The sequence below is a fragment of the Giraffa tippelskirchi genome, chromosome 12 (assembly GCF_054371585.1).
Source record: "Giraffa tippelskirchi isolate mGirTip1 chromosome 12, T2T-mGirTip1v1.2.pri, whole genome shotgun sequence".
Classification (NCBI taxonomy): Eukaryota; Metazoa; Chordata; class Mammalia; order Artiodactyla; family Giraffidae; genus Giraffa; species Giraffa tippelskirchi.
The window spans coordinates 138,872,123-138,895,775 of NC_137286.1; the positions used below are offsets into that span (position 1 = coordinate 138,872,123).

Consider the following 23,653-nt stretch of genomic DNA (forward strand, 5'->3'; position numbering starts at 1 on the left):
CCTCCCCACCAACCTCCATCCTTCCTTCTCTGAATTCCCGAGACGTTTACTAACCTTCCTGTGTCACTCGCTCGTCCTGGTTCACCTGGAATCTCAGCTCCTGATGTGTGAGTCTTAGCATCTGCCAAGACTGTAGTTTCCTCCAGGCGGACCTGTTCCTGGGTCTCAGAGTCTAGGGTGGAACTCCAGGTAATGTATGCCTGTTAGAACGAATGAATGGTTTCTCATTGGTAAACTGCATCACAACTCTTGTTAAGACTCATTTTTATTTAGGGCTTCCCTGATAGCTCAGTTGGTAAAGAATCCGCCTGCAATGTGGGAGACCCTGGTTCGATTCCTGGGTCAGGAAGATCCCCTGGAGAAGGGATAAGCTACTCCAGTATTCTTGTGCTTCCCTTGTGGCTCAGCTGGTAAAGAATCCGCCTACAATCCCAGAGACCTGGGTTGGGAAGATCCTCTGGAGAAGGGAAAGGCTACCCACTCCAGTATTCTGGCCTGGAGAATGCCATAGACAGTCCATGGGGTCGCAGAGAGTTGGACACGACTGAGCAACTTTCACTTCACTTCATTTCGCTTAAATCCTTTTATGCCTCATCTTCCACAAAGATTTTGAGACAGTTAACAAGTAGAAAACAATTCAAGATAAAGATAAGCAAAGACATCGAAAGTGCACTGTTCCATGTGGTAGCCACTAGCCACTTGGAGCAATTTAAAATAATTTAAATTAAAAATTCAGTTTCTCAGTAACACGAGCCACATTTCAAGGGTTATTAGACCCATGTGGGTAGTGGCTGCGTTTAGGACAGCAGACATAAAACACATTTCCATCATCATAGAAAGTTCTTTTTCACAGCATTGGGAGGTACAAACTATTGGGTATAAGAAGCTACAGGAACATATTGTACAATATGGGGAATGGAGCAATATCTTGTAGTAACTGTAAGTGGGTTGCAACCTTTACAAATTGTATTAAAAAGAATGAATAGTACTCATTACACCAAACACAGGGCCCACCACACAATAGTTGCTCAAAATACTTAAATTCGTGAAAATGTCTTGGTTTCCTCTGGGGTAAAGATTATTTAGTTTGTTGTTGTGTTTCAAAGGATCAAAGCAGAAGGGCACCTGGCAAATGATGATGGACCATGCTTTTACACTTAGAAAATCTGTATTCACATGCAAAATCTGAAACATGTTAATATTAAAAAATAAAATACCATTAGTGCTTCCCACTAGGGAAGCTGTCCAGAGTCATTGAAGTTGTATTCAAAACGCAAGATTCAAGGACGGGCGGTTAACTCAAGGATGGGCCGTCTGAGCCCTCTGCTCCTGCTTCAGGCAGATCTACTTCTCTTGTGTAAAAGCTTTTGTTTGAAAATATTTTCACTGGTTTTTTTAAAAGAAGGCCCTGCAAAAAGGGTTTAAAATCATTACTTTCAAATTAAACCATGAAACTCACTGGAGACAAGGCAGTGTGATCTACCTGGAAAAAAGCTTGGAAGAATACACAGTGGAAGGAAGTTAGGGCAAGATACGGATCGAGGGTATACAATGGGGGGCAATGACACTTTAAGGATGCTGGGATCTTCCCACTGCATCCTGCCCAGATTCAGCTTCCCTCTGTCCCCCTAGGAGGCCAGCGGTGGTTGGTGATTGTTTCCTTTTAACACACAAGTAAAATTGCCTGTTGTCAAGCATATGCAGGAGCTATTTTTCTTGAATTGTCTGCCTTATTCTTGTCTATATAGCCCACTGTGCTTTAAGAGCAAGCTACTTTTTTGTTTGTTTGTTTAGAAAAATGGAAATGATTTTTCCAATTGCAGGTGGATTTCTGCTGGAACACACTTAGGCCACTGATGAGTTTGAAAGTGCCCTTCTATTGTGCTATATTTTAATGCACGGCCATCAACAGAACCAAACCCAGGTCTCATCTGGTGCCGTCAAGCCTGCCTGTGAGTGGGCTGTAACTCTTGTGCCTCATATTACACTGGACCTGGTAAACTTGGAAGAAGAAAAGCTATGTATTCATAGCTGATGAGCACAAGGTAGCGGAGGGCTTGAAGCTGCCATGTCCACCTGAGCCAAAGGACGGGATGGTCGCGTACCTGTCGCTACCGGGGGGAAATACCCCGGCCCAGCAAGAACGCCTCACAAGTGCTTCCCTGCAAGTGGCAGTGTGAATTAATGTTCACATTCATGGGGTTTCCTCTCCAGGGATTTCAAAAGGCATTGAAATTCATCAAAGAATATTGAAATCCTCATCTATTACATGCAGCTAATATATATATATACACACAGACATAAAATCTATTACTCTGGCTAATTTGTTGCTTTTTAACCCAGGTGCCCTTCCTACCCTACATATTAGTGGAAGATTTGTCTTTAGTCATTTGCTCATTTACATATCCTTTTATTTACATAGATACACATAGACATACAGATACATAGATACATAGCTTCCCAGATGGTGCTAGCGATAAAGAACCCGCCTGCCAATGCTAGAGGCCCCCTGGAGGAGGGCGTAACAGCCCACTTCAGTATCCTTGCCGGGAAAATCCTATGGAGAGGAGAGAGACACCTGGCGGGCTATAGTCCATAGCGTCGCAAAGAATCAGACACGACTGAAGCAACTTAGCACAATAACAGCACAGATACACACAAACACATAATTACAGCCTATTTTCTTCCCCCTACTTAGAATCATAGGAACCACAAGGAATAGTAAGAATTAGGGCATGATGTTTGTTTTGCAAATGAGGCCTAAAACTTCACAAAGTTAAATCTATTTTCTTGGAGTCAGAGAGCACGGCGACCCAAAGCTGAGTTGAAAAAGTCAGCCCTTTTAGCTCCAAGCTGTGTGGTTTTGCTTTTATGTTTTAATCTAATGAGCTGATTCTTTGTTGTGAGAGGGAGGAAAGGGCGGAGCCTTGGTCTGTTTGTAGTGGTGAATGAAACATTTACAGAGGGTCTGGAAGAGTCAGAGATTCTGTGTGTGTGTGTGTGTGTGTGTTCAACCTTGTGCTGAGATGACACATAGTTGTGCGCTGGAGCACATTAATCATGGTGCACAGGTCAGAATTCAGCATCTGGGAGGCTCCTTGGGTTTCCAGAGCGAAATTGTCAAAAGAATTTTCCGCTGCATTGTCGCGCAGTAGTTACCCAGACAGTGAATACACGGCCCCATCTTCCCAACAAGCACCCTTTTCTTGTGAGGTTAACATCCAGAGGCTGTTCCGGAAGAGTTATAATTACTTTTCCCTGTTCTCCATAATCAAGTGACCTTTTAGCTCTTTACGGTAAGGCCAGTGCACTAGACTTGCGGGTTCTCTGGCGTTCACATGTAGAGGAAGCGTAAACGTGACGGTCATTCTCTATGGAGCAGAGGAGCGCAGGTCTCGTCCCCTTTCCCGAGGGCTGACTCCGTGTTCTGGGACCAAGGATTCTGGGACCAAGGAGGGCTGGCCCCTGCTGCGTGCTGCGGTGGGCAGGGTGAGGGAAGGGGGCCAAGCTGCCCATACTGGCCGCGTGAACTTCTGGGACCCCAGCCTGGTTTCACCGCATTCCCTCGGGCCGCCCCCAGCTCAGTGGATTGGCTGAGCACAGAGGATCCGTGATGCTCTCCCAGAGCAGTTTCCCAAATGAAACAAAGACTCTGCAAACTGACGGGAACAGATAAAGTTCTGCCGGCCAGCCGAAGCAGGAAGGAAGGTCCCCCTTGCGTCTGGGGTTTTAAACATCAGGGCACGTCTCTTTTAATAAAGAGTTGGCAAAGGAAGAAAGGAAGTGAAGTCAATCTAGCTTGGCCTCCATCACCGCGCTCTGCCCCTCCTCCCTGCCTCCTCCACTGCTCCTGGTTTCCCGTGGGTCAGGATGCTCTCTGTGAGAGAAGATTGTTCAGTACCAGTGGGAACCGAGACACCCAGTCCTCCCCCCACCCCCGCCCCTGCCCAGTCCAGAGCATTCTCACTAAAATATCTGGATGATGTCCTTTGGATGAGCTGAAGACCTGTCCCATGTGCGTTGTCAAGTGGCACGCCCATTTGGAAGTTTGGGGTCAGTGACTTAGGTTCCAAGATGATAGCTGCATACCTGGAAATCCAGCATAAGTTGTGTCTTCCCTCTTTTTATTGAAACGAGGCTGTTCTAGCTCAGCAATTCGGTCCTCCTTTGTTGTTTAGATGTGGTGGGGAGGGAAGGAGAATTTCCCAACTCCTAAGAGAGCTTCCCCGTGATGCTGAAGGTGCGAGGTGGGTGGTTTGAACAGCAGGAAGCCTCCGTTTCTGGCAGGAGCTCCTTCCTGCCTGAAGTGTGTAAGGAGAAGCAGCAACCTGTAAATTCACAACTGCACCCACACACTCACACAGGATCCACAGAATAACCAAACGATAAACATCTCTGTTGTGACCCAATTAAGAACCATTTGCCAAAGATCCAAAGATACCACAACCGTGTAGCTGATGGGGTGGAGTAATTTCTGATCATAAGCAGAGAGCTAAGTGCTGTCTCAGGAGGGGAAAGGGAAAGTGTTAGCTGTTCAGTCGTGTCAAACAACCCCGTGGACTGTAGCCCGCCAGGCTTCTCTGTCCATGCGATTCAACAGGCAAGAATACTGGAGTGTGTAGCCATTCTCTTCTCCAGGGGATCATCCTAATCCAGTATCGAACCTGGGTCTCCTGCCTTAGCAGGCAGATTCTTTACCATATGAGCCACCAGGGGAGCCTGGTCTAAGTCAGACGCTGGAGCATTCTCCACTGAGACCACTTTGGGGGAGAATGACCCGATGGATGGGGATGAGGGAGGCAGACCAGTGTGGATAACCAAGGCTCTTGGCTTGAGGCTAAGGCAGGACAGTTGCTTCATTAAGGAAGGAAATGGAGGAAAGAGATTGGATTTTGGCAGCAAGATAACTACCTCTGTGCAGAATCTCTTGAGTTTGAGATTCCTATGAGGTGGCTTCCCTTGGAGCTTAGTTGATAAAGAATCTGCCTGCAATGCAGATTCCTGGGTCGGGAAGATCCCCTGGAGGAGGAAATGGCAACTCACTCCAATATTCTTGCCTGGAGAATCCCCATGGACAGAGGAGCCTGGCAGGCTACAGTCCATGGGGTCGCGAGTCAGACACAACTGAGTGACTAAACCACCACATATGATGTGGCATCTTTATAACCACCACCATGAGGTCACTCGGGCAGTGACCTCTGAAAGTCATAAAATACAGGGCCTGGGTTAGTAACTACATAGCTCATTGAGGCATAGCTGTGGCATTGTGAGTTGAAACCATGGAGAATAGAAAGGCTTGCTTAGGGAGAGGTAGAAATGAAGAGAGAGAAGATAGCCAGGGATGGGTTCTCAAAACACAGAAACAGCTTAGGAATGGCCTGAAGAGGAGGGCCTGGCAAACAGGACTGAAGATGTCAGCTGAAGAGAAACCAGGGGGCTGGAGAGGAGGCTTCCAGAAGCCAGAGAGCAGGGCCAGAGCGTTTGGGACTGAGGGTGACCAGGAGCAGCTGTGACAGTACTTCCCTTGGTGGATTAGGTACCTCAGAGGTCAGCGGCAGTCTTGCACAGAAGCATTTCAGGCAGTAGCAAGAAGAGAATCCATACTTTAATCAGAAGAGAAGTGCATAGTAATTGAGGCCATCAGCCAGCTTGTTTGTTTTGGCAGCTAAGAGGAAGCAGAAGGATTGAGGAATTCTGCACTGGGGTGGAAAAGAATGGAATAGGTTAACGAGAGGACAGCCCTTCTAGAAAAACGATACAGATGAACTTATTGGTAAAGCAGAAAGAGACACAGATGCAGAGAACAAGTGTATGGACACCAGGGCGGAGAAAGAGAGAGTGGGATGAATTGGGAAATTGGGGCTGACATGTAGCCACTACTGTGTATAAAATGGGTAACCACTAAGAACCTACTGCAGAGCACAGGGAACCTCTGGTCAATGCTGTGTGGTGGCCTAAATGGGAAGGAAGTGCAAACAAAAAGAGGGGATGTGTTTATACATATAACTGATTTACTTTGGTGTACAGTAGAAACTAACATAGCATTGTAAAGCAACTATATTCCAATAAATATTAATTTAAAAAGATAAAGACAGCCTTAGAAGACCCTGGCAGGGGCTGGGAACATCATGAGTACCCTCACTCCTTTTATTTTATAGAAGCTTTAATTCCCTGATGGGTCTGGTTGCTTGTCTCTCCTGTGATGTAATTCCCAGTCTGTGCTCAGTTATAAATGGTGGAGTACGTGGTGTTGTCACTGCTCGGTGTGGGGAGAGGGGAGCTAGGAGAGGAGCCAGCCCTCCTGTTTCTATCTGCTCAGACTTTTCTGCCCCCTGCGTGCTAAGTCCCTTCAGTCGAGGCTGACTCTTTGTGACCCTATGGACTGCAGCCCACCAGGCTCCTCTGTCCATTGGATGCTCCAGGCAGGAATACTGGAGTGGGCTGCCATGCCCTCTCCCAGGGGATCTTCCCAGCCCAGGGATCGAACCCACATCTCCTACATCTCGGGCATTGGGGGTGGGTTCTTTACCACCAGCACCACCTGGAAAGCCTCATTCAGTACCTTCCTCCCTGCCCTCCTCTCCCCATCCTGAGACCCTTGCCGTGTGAGAGGTTGAGCCGGCAGTTCTGGAAAGCCCTGAATGCCGAGAAGGGGGGTCATTCCTCCCAGTGCTGGAGGCTTAGGGCAGCAGCTCCTGTGGGTGTGAAGCACTCCGCGCTCGGACTGCAGGTATTATACTCCACCCTGAGCACGTCTCACCTCCCCGCCCAGATTTTTACCTTTTTTTCGTTTTTAGTTTGTCCCTTTTCCTTAAATTGGCTTCTGGCTATCCTGAACAGTTGGTTTGAAGATATTAGCCAGGTTCATTGTTAAAATCATGTTTTAATTTTCTCTGGGAGATTCAGCGGATTAATTGGCAGATACGCACAGATATGGTGGCTAGAAGTGCATAGGCTGGGTTCCTGGGCTCGGCTCCGAGCTCCAGCCTTGTGATCACTGACATTAGACATATTGCATTGTTTCTTTGTGCCTCAGTATTTAGCTGTTTGAAGAGGGTGATGGTGGTACCTGGTCACAAAGCTGCCAAGAGGATTCAGTGACTGGTCAGTGCCTGTAATATGCTCAGCACTGTGGTCAGTGCTCAGTAACCGAAGCTGCCATTATTATTAATAGCATTCCTTTTCTCACTGCTGTTTAAGCCCCTAGATTATCAATATTGGATATAGTCTACAGCCAAAGAGAAATTAATATATATCCAGATGCTCCATTCAAAACACCCATATCTTTGTCATCCACCACCCAGCATGTTGGGGGGACCCCTGACCCATCTCAGTACCTGGGACCCCATCCTGCCCTCTTCTGGGTCATTCTTCACATACCCACCTCCGTAAGTGGGTCTCCTGCACTCCCTCAATTATATTTTTCTCTTGCCAAGGGCTTTTCACACAGCCCTTTGTCTGCTTCAGGTAAGGACTCTTGGGAGCAGAAACCTTGATTTTTGAGGCTAAGCTTGGCTTCTTACAAGTGTCTGTTAGTCCCAATCTGTGAAAAAGAATCAGTTTCATGAGCTTGTTCCTGCAAGTCATCGCCTCGTTGTTCTAACGCTGAGAAAATCACCCCAGCGTGGATGGAAAAAGAAAAGTAAAATGAGATCAAACTAAAGTGAACAGAAAGTGGCTCTTCCCAGCCACTTTTCAGAGCACAAGTGGACTTCTTTGTCTGCAGAAGGACTGGGGTCATTTTGAAGTCTCCTTCTAGCGCTGATGTCCAGTTGGGTTAACGGATTGGAAGACGTGAAGGTTGATGGTTTGTCATCTGGGGCTGGCATGTGGATCCGGTCATGTTTTCACTGCTAACGCTTTGGTCTCCAACCCTTTGCTCCCAGGGAAGGCCGCTCGAATGCCCACATCAGAGGAGATTACCAAAGAATCGGAGACGTGATGCTGAAGAACATTCAGGGGATGAAGGTAAGCTGCTGGGGTGGGGAGGGGAGGTGGGGGCGGGGCTCCCCTGGGAAGATAACTCGGGACTGTGATCCCTGCCTGTGATTCACATCTGCATGTAGCACAGCCTTGGGGAAACTCCTGCCTCCTCTGGATAATTTTATTTGGCGGCATAAAAGAAAATCCAGTCATTCTGGGGAAGGCATTTTCGGTACTTTTCCAGAGTTCTGTGTTGTAACCAGAACAACAGGGATTCTCTATGAGTCATTTGAAAAAAGCTGTGTAGACAAAACATGGGTTGACTGAGCATTTCACTGGTAGTCAGTTGTTTTGGCTTCTTCGACAGAAATATTGGATTCAGAGCTATGTAGGAATTCCAGGCAATTCTGTGACTCTCAGTCTGTTTATAAGGTAAATATATTTTGGACCATTAAGTGATACCAAGGCAATGGCACCCCACTCCAGTACTCTTGCCTGGAAAATCCCATGGACGGAGGAGCCTGATAGGCTGCAGTCCATGGGGTCGCTAAGAGTCGGACACGACTGAGCGACTTCACTTTCACTTTTCACTTTCATGCATTGAAGAAGGAAATGGCAACCCACTCCAGTGTTCTTGCCCGGAGAATCTCAGGGACGGGGGAGCCTGATAGGCTGTCGTCTATGGGGTGTCGTCGATAGGCTGTCGTCTATGGGGTCGTACAGAGTCGGACACGACTGAAGCGACTTAGCAGCAGCAGTAGCAAATGATACCAAAGAATGAAAGTCTCCCAGAATGTCGGGACAGAGGGAACCCGTAGTCCGCCTCTTGTTTGAAATCTGTCCTACCTCTCAGGTCTGAAATTTCGTTTTTGCCTTTCATTCGAATCCATTAGTAATTCCTTTAAAAATGGAATGTTTTAACTCGCACAATTCATCTTTCAAATATGAATACATCTGTGTGTGTGTGTGTGTTAGTCACTCAGTTGTGTCTGGCTCTTTGCAACCCCATGGACTGTAGCCCGCCAGTCTCCTCTGTCCATGGAATTCTCCAGGCAGGAACACTGGGATAGGTAGCCAAATCAACCCTAAATATGCATTGGAAGGACTGATGCTGAAGTTGAAGCTCCAGTGCTTTGGCTACTTGATGCGAAGAGCTGACTCACTGGGAAAGACTGTGATGCTGGGAAAGATTGAGGGCAAGAGGAGAAGCGGGCACAGAGGATGAGATGGTTGGTTGGCATCATTGACTCAATGGACATGAGTTTGAGCAAACTCCAGGAGATAGTGAAGGACAGGGAAGCCTGGAGTGCTTCAGTCCATGTGGTCACAAAGACTGCGTCCATGCGTCAGACACGACTGAGTGACTGAACAACAACAGCCATTCCCTTCTCCAGGGGATCTTCCCAACCCAGGGACCAAACCTGGGTCTCCTGCATTGCAGGTGGATTCTCTACTGTCTGAGCCACCAGGGAAGCCTGAATACATTTATACTTAACATTTTAAAGCAATCTTCCTGTATCTCAACCTGCAAAGCCTGTCTGTGTGTGTGTGAGTCGCTCAGTCATGTCCGACTCTGCGAAACCTTTACTAATAACTAAGCTTGTTGTTTAATCTCTAAGTCGTGTCTGACTCTGCGACCTCTGTCCATGGGATTTCCCAGGCAAGAATACTGGAATGGGTTGCCATTTCCTTCTCCAGGGGTTCTTCCCAACCAAGGGATCAAATCTGCATCTCCTGCATTGCAGGCGAATTCTTTACCCCCTGAAGAAGGCAGGTTGCTTGTCCCGTCACCATTTCAGTCCATCCAACCATCCTTCCGTCTGTCTATATCTACCATCCATCCATACTAGCTGAGAGCCTACAATGTCTAAAGCACTTGTAGAGTTACAGTTATTGTTGAGGTTTGAAAGTGTCCCACCACCCCCTTGGGGATAGCCCCGGAGTTCTCCCTGTGTACCAGCTCCCCTTGCGACCCTCTCAAGGAAGGGTGCCCTTGCTTAGACATCCACGCTCCTCTCTGGTCACCTAGCACCTAAAACCTCCTAAAAATAGACCCGATTTCCGCCCAAGGCAATTCTTTCCCCTCCGTCTAGTGAGCTGGCACTTTTGCATTTAGTTGGCTTCCTTGGCCGTGCTGGTATTTTAATTACTGTGCCAATGCCACAAGCATTTATGGTGCAGAACTCTGTGCAAACAAAATAAAAATAGATGGGGAGGCTTAGACTCTGGCAGCATTTTAGAGAAATTGGTTTTTCTTTTTATTTTTTATTGTGGCTGTTATTGTCGGTTATAGGGAATTTTTATAAAGCATGGAGGGGAGCAGCAGAAGGTTCTAGAGAAGTGCCAATGTTGGCACTTTTGTCCACAGTGCTTCGCACGGGCTCCAGCTTGCAGTCTTTCCTGCCCATCCCCCTACCCGGGCGTCCACCTGTGCACGTGCAGATGTTCAGCAGGGCTGGGGACATCACCGGCTTTTGTCCCCAGGCCCTCCGCACAGGATGAGCAAGCCGGCCAGGGCTCCAATCCCACCTAAAAGTCAGAGGCACCCAGGTGGTGATCTCTCTCCCAGGCCGAAGTGTTCTACTGGCAGCATCAGCATTTCACCATCCACACATTCAGAGGAGGCCCTCGCCTTAAACCTTGACCCTTCCCCTGTCATCTAGGCTGTGACCTTCCCCCCAAGGCCCGGTCACCTCCTGCCCCTTCTCCTTGTTTATTTCCTAGCACTTCCCTCCTTCTGGCTCTCAGTTCTCTTCCCGATGACTCACCAGCTACCTCTTATCCTCCCCAGCCACCATTTGCATCATGGCCACCCTGATGAGGCTCCAAACCCGCCTTGTCTCTCTGTGGTTTAAAGAATATAGTCCAAACTCAGAGAAAGCCTTCCCTGGACAGTTTTGCCAGATCCCTTACCCCTCCACCCACCCCACCCTCCCCCCAGATCCTTCATATTCTACTCTGTGCTCCAAGGACTTTGTACCCACCTCTCCAGGCACTCAGAGCCTTGCAAGACCCTGCCTGAGCGGGATGCCTGCAGTGGTTCATCTACTCATTACTGCAGGTGGGCAGAAGGCCTCCTGGAGGCACCGACTGTGTGTATCAGGCCATGAGGGTGTAGTAACAGGATGGACACTCTCAAAAAAAGGGACTGCATGTGTGCGAACACTGCATAGAGCTACATGCACACACACCCGTGCACATACACTGACATATGCACACACTGGCATATGCACACACACAATTGAGGGTGTGAATAACTGGCTGAATCCAAATAAACCCTGGACTGTCCCAGTGTCAGCATCCTGGTTGGGCTCCAGTGCTGTAGCTAGACAAGATGTGAGCAGGAGGGGAGGCCGGGGGAAGGGCACCTAAGACCCCCTGGACTTGTCTTTGCAACTTCTGTGAATCTATATGGGGCTTCCCTGGTGGCTCAGTGGTGAAGAATCCACCTGCAATGCAGGAGATGCAGGTTTGATCCCTGGGTTGGGAACATCCCCTGGAGGAGGAAATGGCAATACACTCCAGTATTGCCTGAAGAATCCCATGGATGGAGGAGCCTGGTGGGCTACAGTCCATGGGATCGCAAAGAGTCGGACATGACTGAAGCAACTCAGCACAGCATGCATGAATCTATATATTTATATTTTTTAAATAACCAAATAAACTCAACAGGGAGACCACGTGATAATGGCTAAGGGGGACAGGAAGTCCAGGAGGAGGAGGAGTCACTAGCTCAGCCTGGAGAACAGGGAAAGCCTCAGAGCTGAGCCTGAAGGGGGCCCTTAGGAGTAGAGTGCCCTGTGCCACGGCTCTGGGTGTCAGAGCCCGGCACATTCAAGGCCAGGTTGTTCAGTACATGCCCGGAGTGAGTAGCAAGAAGCCACAATGGAGGGGAGGAGAGATCACTGATCAGGGCCCCATGTGCCTTGCCCAAGACTCTGGAGGTTGTCCTGAGGAGGTGGGAGTTCTTTACATATCCCAAGCAAAAGGCAATGTGCTCGATTGCATTGGTGGAAGTTCCTTTTGGGGGTACTTGAAAGTCAAGGGGCAAGAGTAGAGGCAGAGACCCTGGTGACCACCGGGCAAAGCCAGGAACAGGCTTGCTGTCTGCAGGAGGTAGAGTTGGTAGGTCTTGGTGAAGGACCCAAAACCTGAGGGCATCTGGTTTTTCTGTCTTGAGTAACAGGTGGCAGCACCCATCCTGGGGTGAGAGGATTGGGGGGCAGCCTCAGTTGCAGTAGGGTGGGGGGCGTGGGGGGGTTGATGTCTGGACTCCTGGATTTCCAGCTGTTTGTGGGCTGTGGGCATGGAGGTGCCAGGATTGGGAACCCAGATGTTCTGGGAATTAGCGCACAGATAGTGAGCCCGCTTCTGGGAAGGAGGGCGAAGACAAGGACAATAGCTGCTGTGAGGAATTAATCCCTTCTGGAATGCTCTATCAGACTTCTTACCCTGCAGCTGTCTCCACCACCACCCATTAAAGGAAAACCATATTCAGCAACAGTCGTTAAGGAGGGTAGAGCAGACTTTGTTCTGGACCTTTGCAGTAGGTGCGGGGACACGGCAGGGGGATTCTTACAATGGGGGAGAGACTGCGCTCAGCTCTCAGTGCAGCGGGGATCTACAGCCAAGGATCAGGGCCAGGCTCAGAGGGTGAAAAAGTACTAGGAGGAAACATCAGGGTCATGAGGGGGAATTCTAGCTGAACCGACCTAATAGGATTCTTAGGTGAAGACGTCACCTGGTAGGCAGTGGCGGATGGAGACCCCCAATGTCAAGGGTGACCAGATACCCAGGGTGGAGGGTTCTGGTTGAACTGACTTATAACAGGATTCTAAAACTGGATGGTACAGGGAAGTGTACAGCCAGGCCTGGGAGAAGGTTCAGGAGCCTGACAAAAGTTTGCCCAAGCAAAGGATCTCGGTCAGACCCCAGTAGAGAAGGACCGAGGCTCGTCATTCCCATCCGCTCCCCAGAATCCAGCAGAGCAGGTGTCTCACGGCAGATGCTCAGTTATTACCCGAGCGAAGGGGACGGGGCCTAACAGAAATGTGTACTTTTCACTATGTGACGTTTATTGAGTGGCCCTGGCCTCTTTGTCGGGTTTTTTTTTGACATTTAGGAGAAAACCCCAAGCCCCCTGAAGGCACTCCCATTCATTTATTTCCCCTGAGTTTCACCAGTCTTGTTTTAAAAGGACACTTTTATATCTCTAGTGTTCCATATACATCTGAAATATTTTATGATCCCTGCTTATTTTAAACTGCTCTGTGCTTTTATAGAGCTTTTTTATTTCATCCTGAGAACTTAAATAGTGAAATATTAAAAGCATGAGATTAAACAAGTGGGATGAGATAATGAAAGTAAAGGTGATGCCTTGGGAGGGTCAAGCTGGAGTGGACCACGTGGCTGAGCCAGACTCCGCCCCTCTCCACGGCCCCGGCCACGCCCCCTCCCATGTCTTCCCCACCAGCAACTGGCTGCTCACTTGTGGAAGCACAGCGAGGCGCTGGAGGCGCTGGAGACCGGCATCCGGGGCTCCAGGCGGCTGGAGAGCTTGTGCCGAGACTTTGAGCTGCAAAAGGTGTGCTATCTACCGCTCAACACCTTCCTTCTGCGCCCGCTGCACCGGCTCATGCACTACAAGCAGGTCCTGGAGCGATTGTGCAAACACTACCCGCCCAGCCACACCGACTTCAGGGACTGCCGAGGTGAGTGGGTGTGTGTGTTGGGGAGGGAAGGAGGGGGAGGTCTCTGGGATTGTCTCCCAAGCCAGGCAGACATGCTTTTGTAGGACGTGGTCTGATATTTTCTGTTCCCTCTTGGTCTGTCCTGTCAAGAAGGCAGTAGTGATTCGCTTCTCTTCTCCATCCTCTTGCCTGCATTTTCTCCTTCTATCTTGGGTGGTTAGTGCAAAGAACCCTGGAGAAGCTCCACTTAGAGTCAGTCCCTTCCAAAAAGCTTCCATTCACCTACAAGGTAGAAGCTCATCACTTTCCCCTTGGATGGGCCACCGGAAATGGCTGGTAATAAACACTACTGCTCATTGCTTCAGGGCATTCGTGAGGTCACCACACTGAGCATTTCAGGTGTATCAGCTCTCAGTCTTCAAGAAATACCTGCAAGATAATGGTGAGCTCATTTTACATATGGGGACCGCTGAGACCAGAGAGGTTAAGGAAACTTCCCAAAGTCACACAGCTGCAAAGTAAACGACTTGTAACCTAAACCCAGAACCCACATTCTTGACCATCCTTCCCTACCAGCTAATGATGATATTACTCACTGTCCCTCGCTCAGCACCTGGGCCAGGTACTCTGCCAGGTATCTTTCTTACATTAACACCTTTACTTCTTTAACAACTCCATGAGAGAAGGGTTGTTATCCTATTTTATAGATAAGAAAACAGGCTTCAGAGGGGGTAGAGGATTTGTGAGCATTCCTCAGCTAGCCAAAGATGGGAGCTGACACTAGACCATGCTTTTCCCACTGTGCCACACATCGTCTTTTTGAACTTACATCCTCTTCTCGTGTTGTTTGTGGTCTGTTACTGTCTGCACTCCTTGGCCTAGACTTGTAGCCTTGGGGGCTAGGACACTCTGGAGCCAGTCTGTACACAGTGTACCCTCCCCAGGTGGTTCTTGACAGATTACAAGACTTTGCACACCCATTAGTATGTCAGGATCTGTGTCTCTTACCTAAAGTATGTAAACTTAATCTTGGTTTTTAGAAAGGCAAACCAAGGGAAGATTTGGTAGAGTTAATGAAGACATTGTTCCCTGGTAGCTCAGTTGGTAAAGAATCTGCCTGCAGTGCAGGAGACCCGGGTTTGATCCCTGGGTCGGGAAGATCCCCTGGAGAAGGAAATGGCAACCCACTCCAGTATTCTTGCCTGGAGAATCCCATGGACAGAGGAGCCTGGCGGGCTACAGTCCATGGGGTTGTAAGAGTCAGACATGACTTAGTGACTAAACCACCAATACCACCACCAATGAAGACATTGGTAATTCATGCAATGGGAACAGAAATGGCTCAAGATGTGGTTTTGACTTGCTTTAGACATCAGTTTTTAAAACAAACCATGCGGCCTCAGGCCTTGGCATATTCTATTCCTTCCACTTGGACACCCCACCACCACCTCCTGGTCCTTTCTCTGGCAGAATCCTCCTCTTCCTCTAAGGCTCAGACTGTGCCTGACCCTCGAGCCCTCAACCCTGAGTGCCCATCGGTGTAGGGGAGATGTGCCCAATATTGGAACATTTAGTTGCAGTTTTTCTTTGCAGCCAGCTTGGTAAACACTATAGATGAGTGCAGAAGGAAAAACCAGGACATATTGGAATGTTTGTTGCCCAAAAGTGTTACACTATCAGTTAGACCCTTTGCCAGAAAGATCTCTCCTTCGCCCGGGATTTTTCTGTGGCCTCTTTGTTCACTCTGCTCTGTTCTTTCCGGTTAACGAGGAGGGGAGAAAAAATCTCTGTCCTGGGGACAAAATTCCAGGTACTCTTACCCCCTCGCTGCTGCCCCTTTATGCCAACAAGTAATTCTAACTGAAGGACAGCTGTCCACCACCGAGCTATGAAGGAGGCATTGACATTTTCAAGATGGTTTGTGGGAAACTAAAGCAAGCAAATCAATATATAAAGTATATCACTCAGTTTTTATTATCACTCAGAAATAGCAGTGTCTTCCTTAGAAGGAAGGCTTCTAACATAATTCAGCTACCAGAGGATATTACCCTGGAGAATTAAGCTTCAAGATGTAGGGGGAAATGACCCTTGTCTGCTGTGAATGCTGCAGTTTTTGTGTCTTTCCCTCCTCAGCTGCTTTGGCAGAGATCACGGAAATGGTGGCCCAGCTTCACGGTACGATGATCAAGATGGAGAATTTCCAGAAACTGCATGAACTCAAGAAAGATTTGATTGGCGTTGACAATCTTGTGATCCCAGGAAGGGTAAGTTCTCTCTGTGTGCTCTGGAGGTGAAACCAGAAAGACTTGTGTGTGCCAAGTCGCTTTAGTCGTGTCCGACTCTTTGCAACTCCATGGACTACAGCCTACCAGGCTCCTCTGTCCATGGGATTCTCCAGGCAAAAATACTGGAGTGGGTTGCCACATCCTCCTCCAGGGGATCTTCCCAACCCAGGGATCAAACCCGTGTCTCTTATGTCTCCTGCACTGGCAGCCAGGTTCTTTACCACTAGTGCCACCTGGGAAGCCCCAAGAAAGACTTGCAGTGACTTACATTGGAGCCTTTTGAATATGGGCACCCCAAAATTAAAATACGCTCCTTCTGAAGTGGCTTTCTTCCCCACCCAGGGAGACATCTGGGAAAATGCCTTGAATATTACAGTGACAATTCAGAAATTTTGGGTCAAAAGAAGATAAATGAATCCTTTGACCTCATATTCTGCTTTTTCTCCTTATTAGTTGATATGCTTATTTACTTTTTCCCCACCATATTCTGAGAGGCTTTGAGATTCCTTGTTTAAAAAAAAAATTAGGTAAATGAAGATGGAAGAAAAGGAAAAATATTTTTTAAAGAATTGGGTCAAGTATTTCCCTGGTGGTCCAGGGGTTAGTTCAGACCCCATGCTTCACTGCAGGAGGCACAGGCTTGATCCCTGGTTGGGGAGGAATCCCACATGCCTTGTGGTGTGGCCCCCCAAAAAAATAATTGGGTGAAGGGGCAATAGAAAGCAGAGAAGAAGTTAGTGTACGAAAGTGTGCTATAAACTGCCATGTAAGTGGGAAAGTTAGAAATTAAAACTGTAGCCAGAACACAGTTCTGGGAGAGATACACATTTCACTTATGCTATTTAACCTTTACTTCCCCATGGGGCTTCCCTGGTGGCTCAGACAGTAAAGAATCCGCTTGCAGTGCAGGCGACCCAGGTTTGATCCTCTGGAGAAGGGAATGATAAGCCACTCCAGTATTCTTGGAGTCACAAGGAGTCGGACACAACTGAGTGACTTAACACTTCCACTTTCTCTATGCACGTGACATTCACAGTAAAGGACCTCAATATCAAGCATGCTTCCTCCAGGCCAGTGGGCATTTTAAACATACAGGGTAGCTTGCCTTTTTCCACCTCTCTTCCTAGGAAACAGTCATTGACCAGGAATTAAAAATAGTTGCTCCATCTCACCAAATCTCTATATGGGAACTTTCTCTACCAGCTCTCCTGTCTCAAACTACACCTGACGCAGGTTCAGAAAGGCGTTTTATTTTAGCTTCTTTGATCTGTCATATACCTGTCTTAAACTTCAGAAAAATATCCTTCATCTTTTTGGGTATTGGGTCTTTCTGTTGGGAAGCCTAATTACAAAGCTGAGCAGAGTATCAGCTATAAAACATTGTCAGAAGAGTTATGTGGTAATTGTTGGCTGGAAATTAAAGCTGGGACTTTACTTCAGCTCTACTGGTGAGACATTTCTGCCAGGACTCAGCACATAACAACCCATGTTTACCCATCCATGCAGAAGCCTTTAAAACCTTATGGAATCAATATGATTTTCTCTTAACTTCGGATGTTATAAAATATTTAACATATTATATGCTACACGGCAAACACAGCATCTGTAAGGAACTTCTTATTTTGAGAAACAGTTTCCACGGTGCTTTGAAAAGAGCAGTGGAATGGAGTAGGTGGCCCTGGGTTCAGTTTCTGGCTCCACCAGACTGGACTGTCTCACCTACTGGAATATTCCTTTCATTCTGTAACATGGGGACCATACTTTCTCTGTCATAGGCTGTGTGTGTATTAGTCACTCAGTCCGACTCTGTGACCCTATGGACTGTAGCCTGCCAGGCTCCTCTATCCATGGGATTCTCCAGGCAAGAATACTGGGGTGGGTTGCCATTTCTTTCTCCAAATGACCACAGCCTGGTGTTAATCATATGGATCCAGCCCACAGTTGTGGGAGTTTTCCGTTTGGAGACGAGAGGTTAAGTTTTTGATTGAGACATAGCTCATCACTCTGATTGAGTCTGAGTGACCCCAAAAGAACATTTAAATCTACTGCCAGGGTCAGAGCAGGTATTATTAATTGGCCAGCTGAGAGGAATATCAATTGTGACTGACTGGACATGACTTATCATTTTCCCTTTAAAGTAAATTTCTTCAGGGCCAATTAGAACCTTGGAGTGCAGAAATTCAAGGTAACCCAGAAATACTGGACACAGGTAATTGGCAACAAACCCAACAGTTGGATTGATTTCTAAAACTAACATAGGATCATGCTTATGATAGAAAAACATTTGATTCCTATGCAAAGGTCCAAGAAGGTTATATGGATCAAATGAGATTTAATCTGCAAAACTAACATAGTAAATATGTTACCTTCCTCTTCTCCCGCCTACATTCATTTGAAGAGACTATGTGTACACTTAGTATAATGTAACTGAGTACCCAGAGGGCTTCCCAGGGGGCTCAGCTGGTAAAGAATCCGCCCACAGTGCGGGAGACCTGGGTTTGATCCCTGGGTTGGGAAGATCCCCTGAAGAAGGGAAAGGCTACCCACTCCAGTACTCTGGCCTGGAGAATTCCATGGACTGTATGGTTCATGGGGTCGCAAAGAGTTGCACATGACTGAGCGACTTTCACGTTCACTTTCACACTACAGCATTGTACAAGGCACAGAATTATTTCACCAGATGTGGACTCTATTCACCCACTGACCAGGTGTGGGCAAGTTCCTTAATCATTTTGCTCCTCAGTATCGTTATCTGAAAAATGAGGATGAATTTACAGGCTTGCGTACGGACCTAATATAAGCAGCCAGCACATGTCAGGCACACACCATGTGCTAATAAATCATTATTGATGAAGCTGAAGTCAGAACTGGGGTGCTGGGTACACACTGCAGGACCCACCTTGCCTGTATGTTCTTTTGTGAATCAGCCATCTTCGTGGCCCCTCGGTGTTTCAGGTCAGCCCTGACGGAAATGGGAAAGAGGGATCCGAGGCCCTCAGAGGGCCAAGTTCTAAGGTGGGCTGCTCCACACACTGAGGCTAATTGATTATCTTTTTAAAATTATTGAAATAACCTGATGAGTGGAAAGACGGCTCCAGTAGGTTGGTCTACACGTGGAATTTGAAAAATTGAGGTTTACAGCTGATGTTCACGCTCCCTGCAGTCTAATTCCTAACACAGCTTCCAGGCATAATCCTGCTGCCCTCTTGCTGGGGTCAGGCTGAGATGGGGGTGTCGTGTCCTGGAAACAGGATTTCTTTCAAGGCAAAAGACCCCAGCACAGTCTGGCCTGAGCCAGGCCCTGGGGTATGTTTTCTGTCCTAGGCATTGTGTGCCCAGAGAGTCCTTCCAGAAGCGCAGTGCGGGTTCATTTGGTTAAAACTCAGAGGCCTGCACATCGTGAATTTCGTTCCAGAAGGAAGCCGATTGAGCTTAAGGATATTAGGGGCCTTTTCTTTTTCTATTTCATAGGGGTTTGGGGGGGAGGGGTGTTTTATTTTTAATATTTTTTTATTTTTTACTGATTTATTTAGCCGAGCCAGGTCTTAGTTGCAGCTTGCAGAATCTTTGTTCTTCCTTACTTGAGGCTCTTTAATTCTAGAACACAGTTACTAGTTTTTGATAACCAGTGTTTAAGTGGTGAAGAAGATCTCTCTATTCATAGTTCTCACCTCTGGCGTATCTCTCGTCCTTGGTCCCGTTGCCCCGTTGTATCCCTCCCAGTCCTTGGTCACCTCCTCGCAGCGGAAGCCCGCAGGGCCTGGGGGCGAAGTGCACAGTGACAGGTCCCAGTATGAAGCTGTCCATAGACCTCTGACCGCTGGCTTCCCGTCTGGTATTGAAGCCGAAGTTAGCCTCGGCCTTGCAGGTTGCTGGGAAGGCAAGGCACTGAGAGGCATTCAGTAAATGCCCAGCACAGCTGGGCATTCAGTAAACAGGAGCTGTGATCACTACGATTTTTAGCATGAAAGGGACCGCGGTGAGTGGAAGCATCTCACGTGGCTGTTGAATCTGCGCCAACGCGGGTTTGCAGGCTTCGAGCCAACTCGTGGGTGTGTTTTCTCTGCAGGAATTCATCCGCCTGGGCAGCCTCAGCAAGCTCTCCGGGAAGGGGCTCCAGCAGCGCATGTTCTTCCTGGTAAGTGGTGAGAGCCGAGCTGTCCCTCCTCACCACGATCAGTGACACGTGGGCCCGTGGAACCAGCAAGGGGCACGGGGCTGGGCGTCGGCCACCCCAGAGCGGGCATACGTGGGAGGCAGGAAGAGCAGTCAGAGCTGCTCAGACTGGAGATGTTGAGATCCATGGATTTTCATGCAGCGTTCTGAAAATGTATCAGTCGTTTCTGCCCTTGTTGGTTTCACATGGGGCCCGTTTGTCTCAGCCGCTCTTGTCCTTGTTCCTCTAGTTCAACGACGTCTTGCTGTACACGAGCCGGGGGCTGACAGCCTCAAATCAATTTAAAGTCCACGGGCAGCTCCCGCTCTACGGCATGACCGTGAGTATGCGCCTGGGGCCAGGGCTGGGGACCTGGTCCTCTGGGCTAGGAGCCAGTGACTGCACGAGGAAGGGAGGGAGGGAGGGACTTGATGAGGAAGTGAGAGCGTCAGGAGCTCTGTGAAAACACCTGGGCTTTGCTAGGGCTGCCCTGGACGGGCCCTGGGACAGCACTCCTTCTGCAGGTGGGATGCACAGCACGTTCCTTCTGGAGTCGGGTGCAGAGGCAAGCTGCTGCGGCCACGTGGTGTGGACGTGCTTCTTACTGCCTGGTGCCTGCCCCAGACCCTGAGAGGCTGTGTCCTCACTGCACGGGGAGTAAAGACCAGGAAACCATCTTTCTCCCCGAAATGTCCTGTAGACGGGTGTCCACATTCCATGAGCCTTGGTGGGCGAGGCAAACAAGGAGCCAGTGTCCATAGGATTCTTTCCCTGGCTTATCCCCTGAATGCTCCTTGGTGGTCAGGGAGAGGGAAGTCTATGACTCTGCTGAAAAAAAGACAGTGCATTTTCACCTTTCATTTACCCTCCCTATTGGGGTTTTTTTGACTTGCTCCCTTGGGGCTGTAGCCAGTTCAGTGTATCTTGGAAAACGCACTGACTGTGGCCCGCCCCCTGCTTGGCTGTAACTTATGACCACACTCGCCCTACAGATCGAGGAAAGTGAAGAGGAGTGGGGCGTCCCCCACTGCCTGACCCTGCGGGGCCAGCGCCAGTCCATCGTGGTGGCCGCCAGGTAATTCGGGGAGCCTGACCTTTGACCTGGGTACCCTCTTTCCCCCCGCCCCCATCTCCCCGTGGCCTGAAAAAAACCTGACGTCCATCTCTTCTCCAGTTCTCGGCTGGAGATGGACAAGTGGGTGGAGGACATACAGATGGCCATCGACTTGGCTGAGAAAAGCAGCGGCCCCGCCCCCGAGTTCCTGGCCAGCAGCCCCCCAGACAACAGTAAGTATGGGGCACACAGGTCCGGGGTCCCCAGAGGGATTAGCCAGGATGCAGAGGGACCGCTCTAGCACTTGGAAGGCATCCTAGCACTGAATATCGCCTTACCAGGGCGCCTCACGTCCATGGTCTACGTTTGTGTTTTAAGCTCAACATCCAGGAACTGAGCAGTATGAATGAGCAGAGAAATCCCTGTTTCTGAGCCAGCCCTGCTGCTTGTCAGTGCCTGGGGGGTGGAGAAAATGCTGAGGGGCTCCCGGGAGGGGCTGGTGGGACGCCCCTTGGCCAAGCCCAAGCCCTCACTGCTATAATGTGACTTCCTGCCCAGGGGGTGCCTTAGGCCCCCCCAGGAGCCAGTGGGGAAAGGCCGTCCTGCGCTTCTTGGAGGGCAGAGATGGAAGCTCCTCTCTCGCCTCCCCCCGGCAGAGTCCCCGGAGGAGGCGGCAGGCGACCAGGAGTCGGAGGACGACCTCAGCGCCTCACGCACCTCGCTGGAGCGCCAGGCCCCGCACCGCGGCAACACTATGGTGCACGTATGCTGGCACCGCAACACCAGCGTGTCCATGGTGGACTTCAGCGTGGCCGTGGAGGTAGGGCCGGGGCAGGGCCAGGCGCGGCCTTCTGTGCGTGCGCAGCTGTACCCCGGAAGGCTGCAGGACCGGCGGCCTGTCTGCACGCTGGTGGTTTTCTCTTGCTCTCCCGGACCTCTTCTCTCGTGGAGTCAGTCGTAGGGCAGACGGTCTATGCAGTTTTTTCATGTGTCGGCGCTGGGAAGTTTGGGCTGGGCCACCCAAGCCCTGTGCTGGCGGTACCCTGGAGCCCCCCCGCCACCCCTGAATTGGGTGCAGGGAGGCGGTGTGGTTGGAAAGCTGGGGCCAGCCAGGGCCTCTGCAGGTGTCGTTCACGGGAGAACCTATGAGAAGCCCACTCTCTGGCGTGTCTGGGGCCAGGAACCTTCCAGAACACGCCAAACCCCATTCTAAAAGCACTCCCCCAGTCCAGATTCATAATCCGTAACCTTTGCGAAAACGCCAAGCCCAGGAAGTTCTAAAACCTCTAAGTTACCAGCATACCCCATTGGCAGCAGGAGGCTGTTTACTGGTTTTGTGGGTGCCTCTGTTTTACTGAAGAATGAGTTCGATTCTGCTGTGGCCCTAGACCCCACTGCCTGGGGTGCTAGGGAGGAGAGGCACTGGGTGATCTTTCTAAAACCTGACAAGTTCTGGATCCCCAGGTATGCCTGGTTCAAAAGATGTCACATAAGAGATGATGAGCCAAGAACAGTTCATTTCCTTTTTGAATCAACAGTACTGGGACTGTGCCTAAGGTTTCTTGATGGACGTGCTTAGTTGCTCAGTCATGTCCGACTCTTTGCAACCCCGTGGACAGCAGCCTGCCAGGCTCCTCTGTACATGGTGATTCTCCAGGCAAGAATACTGGGAGTGGGTTGCCATGCCCTCCTCCAGGGGATTCTCCCAACCCAGGGATCTGCCGCATTGCAGACGGATTCTTTACTGTCTGAGCCACCAGGGAAGCCGACTGTCTTGATGGATAGGGTTGTCTGAGATGAATCTCTGGCAATGACTGTCACAGTTTCAGGCTAGTGCTTTTATTGAGTTTCCCTGCCATGGATCATGTTTTAAAACCCGTGCTTCCTTCTCAAAACATCCCCAGGGGACTCAGTGCCCGCCATCCCACTGTGCCTGGCCTTTGGATGGGCTGGGCTGTTGGTGAACCACCCACCCCCACCCCCAGGGGGGGCTCTCTCTTCCCAAGAAAATACCCATCCTCCTCCCTCCCTTCCACTGCATCTGTTGGCAGACCTTGCCAACCAGAGATTTCCTCCAGGGAACAGGGATGTTTCCAGCAAGGAGGGAGCAGGGAAGAACCAGTGATCCTCTGATACTGAGAGATACCTGATCAGATCTGCTGTCCAGGCGAGGCCAGGGGGAAGGGCCGTGCTGTGTGTGAGAAATCCTCTTCGCCTCACTTTATGCTCACCTTTACGTGTAGTCAGGGCCGTAGAGAAGTAGAGAATTTGGTTATGAAACTGCCTCTTTAATCCCAGGAGGCACACAGCCCTCTGGGTGACAGTCAGCCTTGTGCAGCCCTGCGTATGCGGGGTCGGCTGAGTGACGGAGCCGGTCAGCACGTGGTGACCGCAGCCCAGACCCTGCCCGCCTCCTGCCTGGTTCTAGGCTGTCAGCGAAGAATGGGCTTTTCCATTTCTGAATGGTTACTATAGAGATCCAAATACTTGCTGTGATCCTTGAAGGAAAAATCTGCTGAGGGCTGCAGCCCACGAGAGTGAGCCC

The 23,653-nt window shown here is 49.5% G+C and overlaps 1 protein-coding gene across 4 annotated transcripts in view; it reads left to right on the forward strand.

Moving 5' to 3' along the window:
• FARP1 (FERM, ARH/RhoGEF and pleckstrin domain protein 1) overlaps window positions 1–23,653 on the forward strand; it is a 300,983-nt gene that overhangs the window by 272,083 nt on the left and 5,247 nt on the right. For all 4 annotated transcript variants that reach the window (XM_081548931.1, XM_081548929.1, XM_081548930.1 and 1 more), the window contains exons 17-24: window positions 7,887–7,968; window positions 13,397–13,634; window positions 15,747–15,877; window positions 19,968–20,036; window positions 20,305–20,394; window positions 21,047–21,129; window positions 21,229–21,341; window positions 21,765–21,928. In XM_081548931.1, coding sequence (XP_081405057.1) covers window positions 7,887–7,968; window positions 13,397–13,634; window positions 15,747–15,877; window positions 19,968–20,036; window positions 20,305–20,394; window positions 21,047–21,129; window positions 21,229–21,341; window positions 21,765–21,928 — 970 coding nt within the window. The remainder of the gene's footprint in view (window positions 1–7,886; window positions 7,969–13,396; window positions 13,635–15,746; window positions 15,878–19,967; window positions 20,037–20,304; window positions 20,395–21,046; window positions 21,130–21,228; window positions 21,342–21,764; window positions 21,929–23,653) is intronic.